Source organism: Petromyzon marinus, chromosome 71 (genome assembly GCF_048934315.1).
Source record: "Petromyzon marinus isolate PM22_M1 ecotype Great Lakes invasive population chromosome 71, UKy_Petmar_22M1.pri1.0, whole genome shotgun sequence".
Taxonomy (NCBI): Eukaryota; Metazoa; Chordata; class Hyperoartia; order Petromyzontiformes; family Petromyzontidae; genus Petromyzon; species Petromyzon marinus.
Genome location: NC_133737.1, coordinates 656328 through 670404, shown reverse-complemented (window position 1 = coordinate 670404; position 14077 = coordinate 656328). Strand labels below are relative to the sequence as shown.

At 46.7% G+C, this 14077-nt stretch overlaps 2 protein-coding genes across 6 annotated transcripts in view; both read left to right on the top strand.

Annotated features, from left to right (window-relative positions):
- The window catches only part of LOC116957250 (uncharacterized), a 116815-nt gene that overhangs the window by 96302 nt on the left and 6436 nt on the right, over positions 1 to 14077 (top strand). For 2 of the 5 annotated variants that reach the window (XM_076055384.1, XM_076055383.1), the window contains exon 2: positions 13314 to 13376. The gene's annotated coding sequence lies outside the window, so the exon portion shown is untranslated. The other 3 variants (XM_076055382.1, XM_076055385.1, XM_076055381.1) reach the window with 3 other exon arrangements.
- On the top strand, positions 154 to 7730 carry LOC142906818 (uncharacterized). Its single transcript, XM_076055393.1, has 2 exons — positions 154 to 457; positions 4092 to 7730. The coding sequence occupies exon 2, from the start codon at positions 4120 to 4122 to the stop codon at positions 6034 to 6036; it is 1917 nt and encodes a 638-aa protein (XP_075911508.1). The 5' UTR covers positions 154 to 457; positions 4092 to 4119; the 3' UTR covers positions 6037 to 7730.

Here is a 14077-nt window from a genome sequence, read left to right as displayed (position 1 = left end):
TAGTGGTTGTTGTTGTGGTTGTTGTTGTGGTGGTGGTTGTTGTGGTGGTGGTTGATGTGGTGGTGGTTGTGGTGGTGGTTGTTGTGTTGGTGGTGGTTGTAGTGGTGGTGGTGGTGGTGGTTGTGGTGGTGGTTGTTGTTTACAGAGGTAGAGCCTCGCTGTCTCTCTCGTAGGGATGTCAATTGAGTAGCAGCGAGCATGGAAGCGATGTCCAGGTTGGAACTTTACAGCGCGGGGCCTAGCCACCCGGGGCCTTGCCTCCTGCCCTCGCCTGATCGCGTTTGCTTCAATTCTATCGCTTAAGTTTAATTTGTCTTCACTCGGCTCGCCACTTTGTCACTTTGTTTTACTTTTAAATATTCACGCAGTTTTTATTTCATTCTTTTTTTACCAGGCCAGGCCCGCTTGAGCTGCTGTGCTGCTTTTGTTTTTAGAAGCGACCTGCCGACATCACAAGGTGAGGCTCGTCAACAGCGTGGCGGTGTTCACTCTAGACGCGTGGCGGTGTTCACTCTAGACATGTGGCGGTGTTCACTCTAGACGTGTGGCGGTGTTCACTCTAGACGCGTGGCGGTGTTCACTCTAGACGCGTGGCGGTGTTCACTCTAGACGCGTGGCGGTGTTCACCCTAGACGCGTGGTGGTGTTCACACTCTACATGTGGAGGGGAACCCCGGGTATCGGGAAGGAAATCCACGCAACCACGGGAAGAGAGATAGAGACACACAACTTCGGCTGTGTTGATTGATCCTCAATGAATTTGCTTGGTGGAGTGAGGAAGCATTAATTCTGAGAAGGTGAACGTGGCCAGGCGTGGGTCTGGACACACCATCACCTGTGTAGCATGCCAGTCCGTGACAGTGGTGGAGCCAGTGGGGGTGGGGTGGCACGTGCCCCCCCAACAGTCCGATCGAAATCCCTAATTTCGATTGGATCATTGGGGTTTATTAGTAACTAGCTTCACTACCCGGCTTCGCCCGGAACTTGGATTCTTGTCTTGGATATATTTCATATTACCTTATATTTCACTGAAAAACCCTTAAATGTTGATGCTTGCAAGAAGGTAAAAAGCCAAAACAAATCAAGTTACCTAAATCGGTTGTTTTCACTCAAGGAAATTTAACCTTAATCCACTTCTACGCAAGGTCGATTTTCGCCACTCTGGAATGAATGACGTGGCGAGCTGAAAATAGTCGCGTTCACTTAGAAATTCCAAACAGCATAAGCTGTGAAAATTTCATGACGCCAAAGCTCAGCGTTGGAGAGGTTTTGCTGCTTCACACAAACAAACAGATGTAATTTTCTGCTTCATATTTAAGATAGCCGTTCTACCCGTTCTTCGCACGGATATGTATTGAAACTCCGAGAAACCAATGGCTTCATCGGCCAGGAGCGACGCGCCACCTAAAATCTCCCGGCACGCTGTGAACAGCTCTAAGCATTGCAGAGCGCTTAACTCAGGTGTGTTGCGGGTTGACGTAACAAACTTCATGGTCATACAAAATACAAAAATATATTTTTATAATAAAGTATTAAAGCTTTCGTGACTGCATAAAATTACTCAATTTTTTTTCGGTAAAGTCACGTATGTAGAAATACAATAAAATTATATTTAAACAAAAAAACAAAAAACAATCACGACGCTTCGATCACAATGCAAGCGATCTTCATCAGGTGTCAAGAACAAATCACGGAGGTAAATACAACAAAAAGATGAGAGACGAGAATTCAACAAACCTGAAAAAACATGTCAAGCACATCCAGTCAGGCCAACAACACAGACACTTCCTAGCGGACCACGAATTTCAGAAGAGTGTTAAATTTCGTGTTCAACCTTTGGATTGCAAATACCAGCATAGATAGAATAAAAATACGAGGTACAAGGTCAGTAGAAATACATATACATGTCCACCAAGAGGTAAGGGGGGAGGAAAGACGGACAGGGAGGCAGAGAGAGAGGGGGGGGGGGCGGAGGGATGAACAGAAGCTTAAATAGGAAATACGGTTGGAGGGGGGGAGGGGCCAGAGCGAGAGCGGCAGCTCAAACACGCACATCTTACACATACAAAACGGCAGCTCAAAAAAGGACCACCTCTTGTAGATACAAAACGGCAGCTCAAAAAATGACCACCTCTTGTAAATACAAAATGTCAGCTCAAAAAAGGGCACATCTTACACGTAATTACAACGGTAACTTCCCCGTAGAAGTGTGATAATAAAGTATTAAAGCTTTCGTGACCGCATAAAATTACTCATTGTTTTTTTTTGTAAAGTCACGTATGTAGAACCTCGTATTTTTCATTCTATCTATGCTGGTATGTGCAATCCAAAGGTTAAATACGAAATTTAACACTCTCCTGAAATTCGTGGTCCGCCAGGAAGTGTCTAACTGTGTTGTTGGCCTGACTGGATGTGCTTCACATAATGTTTTTCAGGTTTGTTGAATTCTCGTCTCTCATCTTTTTGTTGTATTTACCTCCGTGATTTGTTCTTGACACCTGATGAAGATCGCTTGCGTTGTGATCGAAACGCCGTGATTGTTTTTTTGTTTTAATATAATTTTATTGTATTTCTACATACGTGACTTTACCGAAAAAACCAATGAGTCATTTTATGCAGTCACGAAAGCTTTAATACTTTATTATCACACTTCTACGGGGAAGTTACCGTTGTACTTATGTGTAAGATGTGCCCTTTTTTGAGCTGCCGTTTTGGATTTACAAGAGGTGGTCCTTTTTTGAGCTGCCATTTTGTATTTACAAGAGGTGGTCCTTTTTTGAGCTGCCGTTTTGTATGTGTAAGATGTGCGTTTTTTATCTGCCGCTCTCGCTCTGGCCCCTCTCCCCCTCCAACCGTATTTCCTATTTAAGCTTCTGTTCATCCCTCCGCACCTCCCCCTCTCTCTCTCTCTCTGCCTCCCTGTCTGTCTTTCCTCCCTCCTTATATTTTTATACTTTGTTCATTGTGTACAGTACGGAACCTACCCACATGCCAAATTTCAAGTGTGTAGCATGTTGGGAAGTATGCTAAACACTTTCGAACAGACACACATATCCACACATTTCCCTTTTATATATATATAGATAAATCAGCATTTTGCGACCCCCACTGCCACCGTTTGGCATATTATTACGTGCCAGGGACTCTATGAGAGGACAACAGTCCGAGTCCAAAATTGGCAATAAGTCACGGCAAAGCTGTTACAAGCGACTCACAGAATTGTGCGCAGTTGTGTATACAGTACACGACTTCCCTGATGGCAAACACTTTCAGCGAGCGCGGTGCCTATCATACGCGTCAAATAAAAAGCAAGGGACAAGTCCTTACTAACTAACAACTCCTTACAACTCCTTACTAACAACTCCTTACTAACAACTCCTCGCTTACTAACAACTCCTTACATACTAACAACTTACTTACTAACAACTCCTTACTTACTAACAACTCCTATCATTTTTCATTGCTGAAGGGGTTGCCCCATCTTCCTGAAAATCCTGGCTCCACCTCTGAGTGTGTGACAGGGTCAAGTTTGTATTTTGCAGTAAAGTCTATTAACTCTATTGAGCACGGAGGTTATATCAAAACAGTTTATTTTTTATTTCCTCTGGAACTTTTTGTAAAAATGGAGTCAGGAAGTTATCACAGCACATGTGCAGTTGAAGTCAGAACTGTTCATCCCAGCATTCAAGGACATCTGTGCCTGGCTTCACACCTCTAAGTTGCGATTGAACATTAATTTATGCATTTCTGCATAACACAAACAGTATTATTTTCAACACCCTTTGGTATGTCAGCTGAATTTAGCTTTCATAAATATTCCTTTTGAAGCCAGATAGCCGAAATTGTGTGCTCGGAGTTTTGGGTTAACATTCATTTTGAAGATACGAGGGCTTCCAGGCATGTTTATGACATTCGCCCTCTCGTTGTGTGCCATAACAGCCCGTGTGATGAATTTGGGACACTTTTTCACTATATCATAAATATATGAATAAGTATAGACATGTAAGTCACCTTTGACTGTGTATATGCATTCCTCTGTGCATCAATACTGACGTGTAGATGGTGTGGATATTCTTTTTTTTCTCTCTGCAGCTGTCGCTTCCTCTGCAGAATTTGTCTGATGGAGCAAAGGCACTCAGCGCAGCTCGGTGCAAAAAGGCATCAATGCAACCGGCGTGCAAACAGCACGGATAGTACTGAACATTTGACACGGCACCAGATAACTCACACAGGAGAGAAACCCTTCAAGTGCAGTGTGTGCGGGAAGGCATTTTCACCGTCATCTGCTCTTGTAGCACACCAGAGAACACACACGGGAAATAAACCCTTCAAGTGCAGTGTGTGTGGGAAGGCGTTCACACAGTCATCTACTCTTGTAACACACCAGAGAACTCACACAGGAGAGAACCCCTTCAAGTGCAGTGTGTGTGGGAAGGCGTTTTCAGATTTATCTCCTCTTGTAACACACCAGAGAACACACACGGGAGAGAAACCCTTCAAGTGCAGTGTGTGTGGGAAGGCGTTTGCACGTTCATCTACTCTTGTAGAACACCAGAGAACACACATGGGAGAGAAACCCTTCAAGTGCAGTGTGTGTGGGAAGGCGTTCACACAGTCATCTACTCTTGTAACACACCAGAGAACTCACACAGGAGAGAAACCCTTCAAGTGCAGTGTGTGTGGGAAGGCGTTTTCAGATTTATCTCCTCTTGTAACACACCAGAGAACACACACGGGAGAGAAACCCTTCAAGTGCAGTGTGTGTGGGAAGGCGTTTGCACGTTCATCTACTCTTGTAGAACACCAGAGAACACACACGGGAGAGAAACCCTTCAAGTGCAGTGTGTGTGGGAAGGCGTTTGCACGTTCATCTACTCTTGTAGAACACCAGAGAACACACATGGGAGAGAAACCCTTCAAGTGCAGTGTGTGTGGGAAGGCGTTCACACAGTCATCTACTCTTGTAACACACCAGAGAACTCACACAGGAGAGAAACCCTTCAAGTGCAGTGTGTGTGGGAAGGCGTTTTCAGATTTATCTCCTCTTGTAACACACCAGAGAACACACACGGGAGAGAAACCCTTCAAGTGCAGTGTGTGTGGGAAGGCGTTTGCACGTTCATCTACTCTTGTAGAACACCAGAGAACACACACGGGAGAGAAACCCTTCAAGTGCAGTGTGTGTGGGAAGGCGTTTGCACGTTCATCTACTCTTGTAGAACACCAGAGAACACACACGGGAGAGAAACCCTTCAAGTGCAGTGTGTGTGGGAAGGCGTTTGCACATTCATCACATCTTCAAGTACACCAGAGAACTCACACGGGAGAGAAACCCTTCAAGTGCAGTGTGTGTGGGAAGGCGTTTTCAGATTCATCTGCTCTTGTAAAACACCAGAGAACACACACAGGAGAGAAACCCTTCAGGTGCAGTGTGTGTGGGAAGGCGTTTGCACGATCATCTACTCTTATAAAACACCAGAGTACACACACAGGAGAGAAACCCTTCAAGTGCAGTGTGTGTGGGAAGGCGTTTGCACATTCATCTACTCTTAAAAAACACCAGAGAACACACACAGGAGAGAAACCCTTCAAGTGCAGTGTGTGTGGGAAGGCGTTTGCACAGTCACCACATCTTCAAAAACACAAGAGAACTCGCAAGCATCAGAAGACCCACAAGGAGTGGAGTCTGAAATCAGCTTGTGAAAGTCAAAGTGGCGCAATGAGCCCATCCCTCATGAAACAAGAACCGGAAGAAAATCCAAGCTTGGACACTTTTAAAGGTATCGAGGTGAAATATAAAGAGGTGAAGGTGAAATATGAACAAGTGATGGTGAAGAGCGAAGAAGTGAAGGTAAAATGTGAAGATGATTCAACTCCAAAGTCGGACCGACACATTAATGGAGGAAACGTGAAGCAGGAGGAGAATTCTGACTGTGAGGCAGAGCGAGGCAATTCTCAGCAGTTTGTGGAAGTGGAGGTGTGGGTGGACTTCCTCCGAGACAATACGAAGTCAATTGGAGACCCGTTAGATGTGTAAGCTTGAGACGATGTCGCTCCAATAGATGCACCTTTGTCACAGGCCTTTAATGACAACAATAAAGTTGAACACTTAATTCCTAGGTTCAACCTGCAGGGTAAGAGCAGCCAGTCTTTGTGGACCTGTGGGTTGGGTAGATCTCTAACCATGAGCGAGAGTCAATAAGCTCCCAAGCATTCACAAGGTTCTAATTATTCCAATTATATGGTGGTTGCTTAATCGCCTCTGGCAATTCGGAGTTTTGTATCGTATCTTGTCTCAAACACTCGAAGAGCACCCCCAAATAGCAGCTGCCCCTGTGTGGCACAAGGTGGTGGCCCTGCACCGGCCTGCATGTGTACAAGAGCCTGTCAGTAGGGGGTGATGGTTGATGTGGGATCTTGGTTGTGTAGTTTGTAGGTAATGTTTAGAATTTGATACATTTTGACGCAGACGCCAGCATGCAATGGCCAACTCGTTTTGGCGCAATAGTATGTTGTACATACACTGTTAAGCAGACGGTGCATATTTTTTTTAAAATAGCTTCTTGTTAATGCGATGTAACCTTACTCATTGGTTTTTTCGGTAAAGTCACGTATGTAGAAATACAATAAAATTATATTAAATACAAAACATATCACGACGTTTAGATCACAACACAAGCGATCTTCACCAGGTGTCAAGGACAAATCATGGCAAGAACAAATCATGGATGTAAAAAAGATGAGAGACGAGAATTTAACAGACCTAAAAAACATGTGAAGCACAACCAGTCAGGCCAACAACACAGACACTTCCTGGCGGACCACGAATTTCAGAAGAGTGTTAAATTTCGTGTTCAACTTCTGGATTGCACAAACCAGCATAGACAGAGTGAAAATACGAGGTACATGGTCAGTAGGAAAGACGGAGAGGCAAAGAGAGAGAGAGGTGAACAGAAGCTTAAATAGGAAATAAGGTTGGGGGGGGGGGAGCAAAAGGAGAGTGGCAGCTCATCTTGCGGCAGCTCAAAACAGCACATCTTGCATATACACAGAAGCGGGGGGGGGGGGGGGGGTGGGAACAGGCTTGGGGTGCACCTGTAATTCAATTTTGTTCAGATGCCTGTCAATAATTTAGAATAAATACTTGTCTGATTGTGTACGTACATGTAACATTTTGTGTAAAAGGGTCAAACATTGAATAAGTGATGTTAGGACAAAGTGTATGTTTTGGAAGTAACCTGTATAGATAAGTCAGGTGAGACTCATTGTTCTTGTGATACAGGTCAAAGGGTATTTTATGTTTCAGGAAGCTTCTCCCTCTGGAGCAACTCATTGTCTTTGAAATAGGGAGCACACTCGGATCATTCATCAGTTACAAGGCATACCACTCAAAAGTTACACGTAGAGGAGATACATTCTCTACAACACGAATTATAATTTTGTATTACGTGTTGATGTAGATTTTCTCGAATTAGGACAAGAAATGGTCCTTGCTGATTAACGTCTGGATGTTCACAACCATGGCTTGAAGCAAGCCAGATCGCCTGCGGTGCCCCTCACAACCATTTACGGCCTGGGGCCAGGAAAGTCACGAAAAAAATTGCACACGAACGACGCCTCTACGCAAGCTCCCGATGCTCCGTTTTGAAGTTTTAAAATGAAACAACTTTGAATTGTATTATTTTGAATTAGATAATTGTATTTCTTCATTAAAAGCGTATTAATTGAAAACGATATTTCGTGTGAATTTTCTTGCGTCATTAAGTAGATGGCTTTGCCGGTGGTTTGGTTCGATGCGGACTTTCACCTGGTTGGGATCGCGGGATCGAGATGAGGCGACACAGAGCTGGCCGTGCGAGAAGACCGCCGTCCGCAAATTGATTCCAATGCGATCGAACGTCTGTCCCTGCGCCTCCATCGTTCATGCAGGGGATGCGTAGGTTTGCAGCGCCCCCTGCATGAATACGACGGAACGTGCAGCGTTAGTCACGAAGTTGTGCGTAAGCGCCACAACAAGGCGCTGTAAGCTGACCTGCCACCACGTTCACGGGTCAACAGGGGGCAGCCGAGAGAGAGAGAGTGAGGTGTGTACGGGTCGACCAAAGTAAACCCCCGCCCCCCCCCGTGACCGGAGGTTAAAATCCCTGACCCCCCACCCGTCTCTAAGGCCCCTTAAGATAAGACCTTCCAGAAGGTTTTGGGAGCAGGGGTGGGGGGGGTGGTTCAGGAGGGGAGGGGTGACCCCAACCTGGACCGGCCGGGCAGTGTTCACCAACTCAAGCCTGAAGACATCCGAAGACCTGAAGACTGGACCAGCACCCAGGGACCCTCAACCGAGGCTCTTGTTAGAGCCGGGTTGTAGCGGACCAGAGGTGAGCTCCCGTACCCTGGCAGGGACGGGTCGTCCAGTCTTCCCTTAACGCCGGGCTAAGGGACACGTGTGTAGCAGAGCCCGGAGTGTGCAGGCTGCGATAGAAGGGAGGCTGTCACTCGCGTAGGCTATCAAGTGGAAGGGGACGTATTCCTTCGTGGTACAGTAGTGTGTAGAGCCGAGTTCGAAAGAGTTGTTATAATAAACGCGTTGCCTCAACCAGACGTCTCCGTGTGGTTAGTTAAGGACACAACACTTATATAAAAGTATAGCCAGTGCGTTTTCAAAGTACCTTCGTTTTAGAGAAATTAATTTCGCGTGAGCCCACCGCATTAAAACAATGCTCAGCTGAGCAGGGCGAGCCACGGGGGTGGGGGGTCACCTTATCTTTGCCACGTGCCGTAGCTCACGTGACTTCTGCCGCGACAATGTCTGGATGTTTTCGCCTGAGGACGACCGCTCATGTTGCGATAGAAATGTCGTGATTTATTTAATTTTTTCTACCTGCGTGACTTCACTCAAAGAACCAAAGAGTATGAAAGACGTTTTGTCTGCTGATCTTGTTCATATCTGTCTACATTGATATCCCACATTGCTTACACGTACACACCACATACAATGAAATAAATAGAAACTGGAACGACTTCCGGGGATGGGCAAAGATTGAGGAATCTCTTTCAGTGGAGCAAGTTAAGTTTGTTCGATTAAACATCTCTCTGTCCATCTGTGTCTCTCTCGCTGACTGTGTCTCTGTCATCTCTGTATCTTTCTTTCTGTCTTCCTCTTGTTTGTGTCTGTCCACTTTTCTCTTGTCAGTCTCTGTGTGTCTCTATCAGCATCTTTCCAACCGTATTCAACTACTGTCAGTAGCAACATGCGCCAATTCAACTTTCATGGCCCACGACTGCACGCGACTCAAACTTGCTCCGAGTCTCTGTGTGTACGTTGAACTTATTTCGCACCATACGTAGCGAACCATGCTAATCTGTTGGTCTCTCTGAGTCTCTGTGTGTATCTGGAACTTCTTTTGCACTGTACGTAGCTGAACCTGCACAGGAGGAGCGGCTGGTATCTGTGGAGCTGTGGGCTGGGTACATCTGTCAGCAGGAGCGAGAGACAATGAAGCTCCCAAGCATTCACTACGTTACCAACATCACATTTGCACTCATAAGTCGCTTGCCTAATTGCCTCAGCAACTCGGTGTTTCGTATCGAATCTCATCTCAAACAAGCGAAGGACCCCCCCCCCCAAGTGGCAGCTGCCCCTGTGTGGCACAAGGTGGCCCTGCACCGGCCTGCACGTGGACATGAGTCTGTCGGTAGGGGGCAATCATTGAAGCGTCATCTCCGTTGTGTAGTTTCTGGATAATGTTTGGAATTACCCCAATTTTGACCCTGACACAAATATGCAATGACCTGCGCGTTGTGTGTGCGTACGTACACACGGTGTGCGTACGTACACACAGTGTACTCACAATAATGTTCACGTTGTTGTTGCTGAGCTCACACACCCAAGGGGTCTCGGATAAAGGGAGGGGGCAATGGAAAATTAATCTAAATCAACTTAAACTCCAACCCCGCTCTGTGACGTCGCCACTCAGCATTACCTCATCGGAGTGAAACGCCAGGGGGAGGTGTACCTCGCTAGTGACGTCATGTCACCAGGGTATTCACCCCACCCCGTCCAAGGCGCCCTTGAGTGTGACGTCACCTCTACCTGGGTCGCTTTCGTTTTCTGTTCAAGTAGAATCCATACTTGGGCAAGGCCACGCCCAGTGACTGGCGGCTCATTAACATAATTATTTCGTGAAAGCTGTCGCGACGGGTTCAGCACCCACCCCCATCCCTCCACATATGGGCTGGGTACATTAACATAATTTATTCACCTAAATTATGTCACGTACGGAGCCGCCTATTGTTATCGTTCCCCACAAGTGACGTCATGTCGTCTCCTGCTGCCGCGTGACGTCACGAGATAACAGGAAGCTGCTGCTCCGCCCGTGCACTGAAATCCGAGGTGAGAAATTCTCATCGCGGTTGTGGTGGAGGTTGTTGTGGTGGTGGTGGTTGTTGTTGTGGTGGTTGTGGTGGTGGTTGTTTTTGTTTACCGAGGTAGAGCCTCGCTCTCTCTCTCAGGGATGTCAATTGAGTAGCAGCGAGCATGGAAGCGATGTCCAGGTTGAAACTTTACAGCACGGGGCCTAGCCACGCGTGGCCTTGCCTCTTGCCCTCGCCTGATCGCGTTTGCTTCAATTCTCTCGCTTAAGTTTAATTTGTCTTCACGGGGCTCGCCACTTTGTCACTTTGTTTTACTTTTAAATATTCACGCAGTTTTTATTTCCTTTTTTAGCAGGACAAGCCCGTTTGAGCTGCTGTACCGCTTTTGTTTTCAGAAGCGACCTGCCCACAACACAAGGTGAGGCTCGTCAACAGCGTGACGGTGTTCACTCTGGGCTCGTGGCGGTGTTCACTCTGGGCGCGTGGCGGCGTTCACTCTGGACGCGTGGCGGCGTACACCCTGGGCGCGTGGCGGCGTTCACTCTATACATGTGGAGGGGAAACCGGGGGATCGGGAAGGAAATAAACGCTACTCAATTGAGGGTAAGAATCCACCCATTTTTTCGCCATATAGCATTGTGATATATAACTACTTATGGTTGGTAGCTTAGCTGATTGGAGAATATAGAGTTTATTGATAACATGAAGGTAATTTATATTTTAGTTTTTATTGGTTCACTATATAGTACTGTGAATAGCTCAGATGTGTAGTCATTTCTGTGACCAGTCACTAGCAAATCACCCAGTTATTTCAATGCTAAATTCGCCTAGTTATTTCAATGCTAAATTCTCCTGTTTGATTTGTACTAAGTGCCTCGGTGAATGTGTATGCTCTGACTTCAACGTAACTATTTCTGTAGCAGTTACAAGCGAATCACTCAGCCATTTCAATGCTAAATTCTATGCTAATCCCATTGTCAAGGGGTGCCTCTGCGGATGTGTATGCCTTAACTTAGCTATTTCAATGCTAAATTCTATGCTAATTCCTTTTAACAATGGGTGCCTCTGCGGATGTGTATGCTTTAACTTTTAACATAGCTATTTCTGTGACCAGTCACAAGCTAATCATTCAGCCATTTCAATGCTAAATTTTATGCTAATTCCTTTGTCAAGGCTCTTTGTTCCTCTCACACAGCTTAAAAGCCGTGATCTGAACGTGGCTCTCTCACTCCAGCGCTGTCCTACCAGACAGTCTCGCCCCCTTCACCTGATGAAGGCCGCTTGTGTTGTGGCCGAAACGTCGTGAGAATATTATTGTGTTATTTTATTTTATCAATTTATTATTTTATTCTCATTCTACGTGACTTTACCGAAAGAACCAAAGAAGATGAATCATTGCAGTCACGAAAGCTTTAAATCGAAAGTTGTGGTGGTTGTTGTGTTGGTGGTTGTGGTGATGGTTGTGGTGGTTGTGGTGGTGGTTGTGGTGGTTGTTGTGGTGGTTGTTGTGTTGGTGGTTGTGGTAATGGTTGTGGTGGTTGTGGTGGTGGTTGTGGTGGTGGTTGTTGTGGTGGTGGTTGTTGTGGTGGTGGTTGTTGTGGTGGTGGTTGTTGTGGTGGTGGTTGTTGTGGTGGTGGTTGTTGTGGTGGTGGTTGTTGTGGTGGTGGTGGTTGTTGTGGTGGTGGTTGTTGTGGTGGTGGGTGTTGTGGTGGTGGTGGTTGTTGTTGTGGTGGTGGTTGTTGTGGTGGTTGTGGTTTTGGTGGTGGTGGTTTTGGTGGTGGTTGTGGTGGTGGTTGTTGTGGTGGTAGTTCTGGTGATTGTGGTGGTGGTTGTTGTGGTAGTGGTTGTTGTGGTAGTGGTTGTTGTGGTGGTTTTTGTGGTGGTGGCTGTAGTGGTTGTTGTAGTGGTGCTTGTGGTGGTGTTTGTGGTTGTGGTGGTTGTTGTGGTTGTTGTGGTGTTTGTTGTTGTGGTGGTGGTTGTGGTGGTGGTGGTTGTTGTGGTGGTGGTTGTTGTGGTGGTGGTTGTTGTGGTGGTGGTTGTGGTGGTGGTTGTTGTGGTGGTGGGTGTTGTGGTGGTGGTTGTTGTTGTGGTGATGGTTGTGGTGGTTGTTGTTGTGGTGATGGTTGTGGTGGTGTTTGCTGTAGTGGTGGTGGTTGTGGTGATGGTTGTTGTGGTTGTTGTGGTGTTTGTTGTTGTGTTGGTGGTTGTTGTGGTGGTTGTTGTGGTGGTAGTTCTGGTGATTGTAGTTGTGGTGGTGGCTGTGGTGGTTGTTGTTGTGGTTGTGATTGTTTGGGTTGTGGTTGTGGTGGTGGCTGTGGTGGTGGTTGTTGTGGTGATAGTTGTGGTGGTGATTGTTGTGGTAGTGGTTGTTGTGGTGGTAGTTCTGGTGGTTGTGGTGGTGGTGGCTGTGGTGGTGGTTGTTGTGGTGATAGTTGTGGTGGTGATTGTTGTGGTGGTTGTGGTTGTGGGGGTTGTGGTTGTGGTGGCTGTGGTGGTGGTTGTTGTGGTGATAGTTGTGGTGGTGATTGTTGTGCTAGTGGTTGTGGTGGTTGTGGTTGCTGTGGTGGTTGTTTTGGTGGTGGTTGTTGTTGTGGTTGTTGTTGTGGTGGTTGTTGTGGTGGTGGTTGTGTTGGTGGTGGTGGTTGTAGTGGTGGTTGTTGTGGTGGTGGTGGTTGTGGTGGTGGTTGTTGTTTACCGAGGTAGAGCCTCGCTGTCTCTCTCGTAGGGATGTCAATTGAGTAGCAGCGAGCATGGAAGCGATGTCCAGGTTGGAACTTTACAGCGCGGGGCCTAGCCACCCGGGGCCTTGCCTCCTGCCCTTGCCCGATCGCGTTTGCTTCAATTCTATCGCTTAAGTTTAATTTGTCTTCACTCGGCTCGCCACTTTGTCACTTTGTTTTACTTTTAAATATTCACGCAGTTTTTATTTCATTCTTTTTTTACCAGGCCAAGCCCGCTTGAGCTGCTGTGCTGCTTTTGTTTTTAGAAGCGACCTGCCGACATCACAAGGTGAGGCTCGTCAACAGCGTGGCGGTGTTCACTCCAGACGCGTGGCGGTGTTCACTCTAGACGTGTGGCGGTGTTCACTCTAGACGCGTGGCGGTGTTCACCCTAGACGCGTGGTGGTGTTCACACTCTACATGTGGAGGGGAAACCCGGGTATCGGGAAGGAAATCCACGCAACCACGGGAAGAGAGATAGAGACACACAACTTCGGGTGTGTTGATTGATCCTCAATGAATTTGCTTGGTGGAGTGAGGAAGCATTAATTCTGAGAAGGTGAACGTGGCCAGGCGTGGGTCTGGACACACCATCACCAGTGTACCATGCCAGTCCGTGACAGTGGTGGAGCCAGTGGGGGTGGGGTGGCACGTGCCCCCCCAACAGTCCGATCGAAATCCCTAATTTCGATTGGATCATTGGGGTTTATTAGTAACTAGCTTCACTACCCGGCTTCGCCCGGAACTTGGATTCTTGTCTTGGATATATTTCATATTACCTTATATTTCACTGAAAAACCCTTAAATGTTGATGCTTGCAAGAAGGAAAAAAGCCAAAACAAATCAAGTTACCTAAATCGGTTGTTTTCACTCAAGGAAATTTAACCTTAATCCACTTCTACGCAAGGTCGATTTTCGCCACTCTGGAATGAATGACGTGGCGAGCTGAAAATAGTCGCGTTCACTTAGAAATTCCAAACAGCATAAGCT

What these genes read in the sequence shown, in the direction of transcription:
- LOC142906818 (XM_076055393.1), top strand. Translation starts at nt 4,120, where the DNA reads ATGGAGCAAAGGCACTCAGCGCAGCTCGGTGCAAAAAGGCATCAATGC.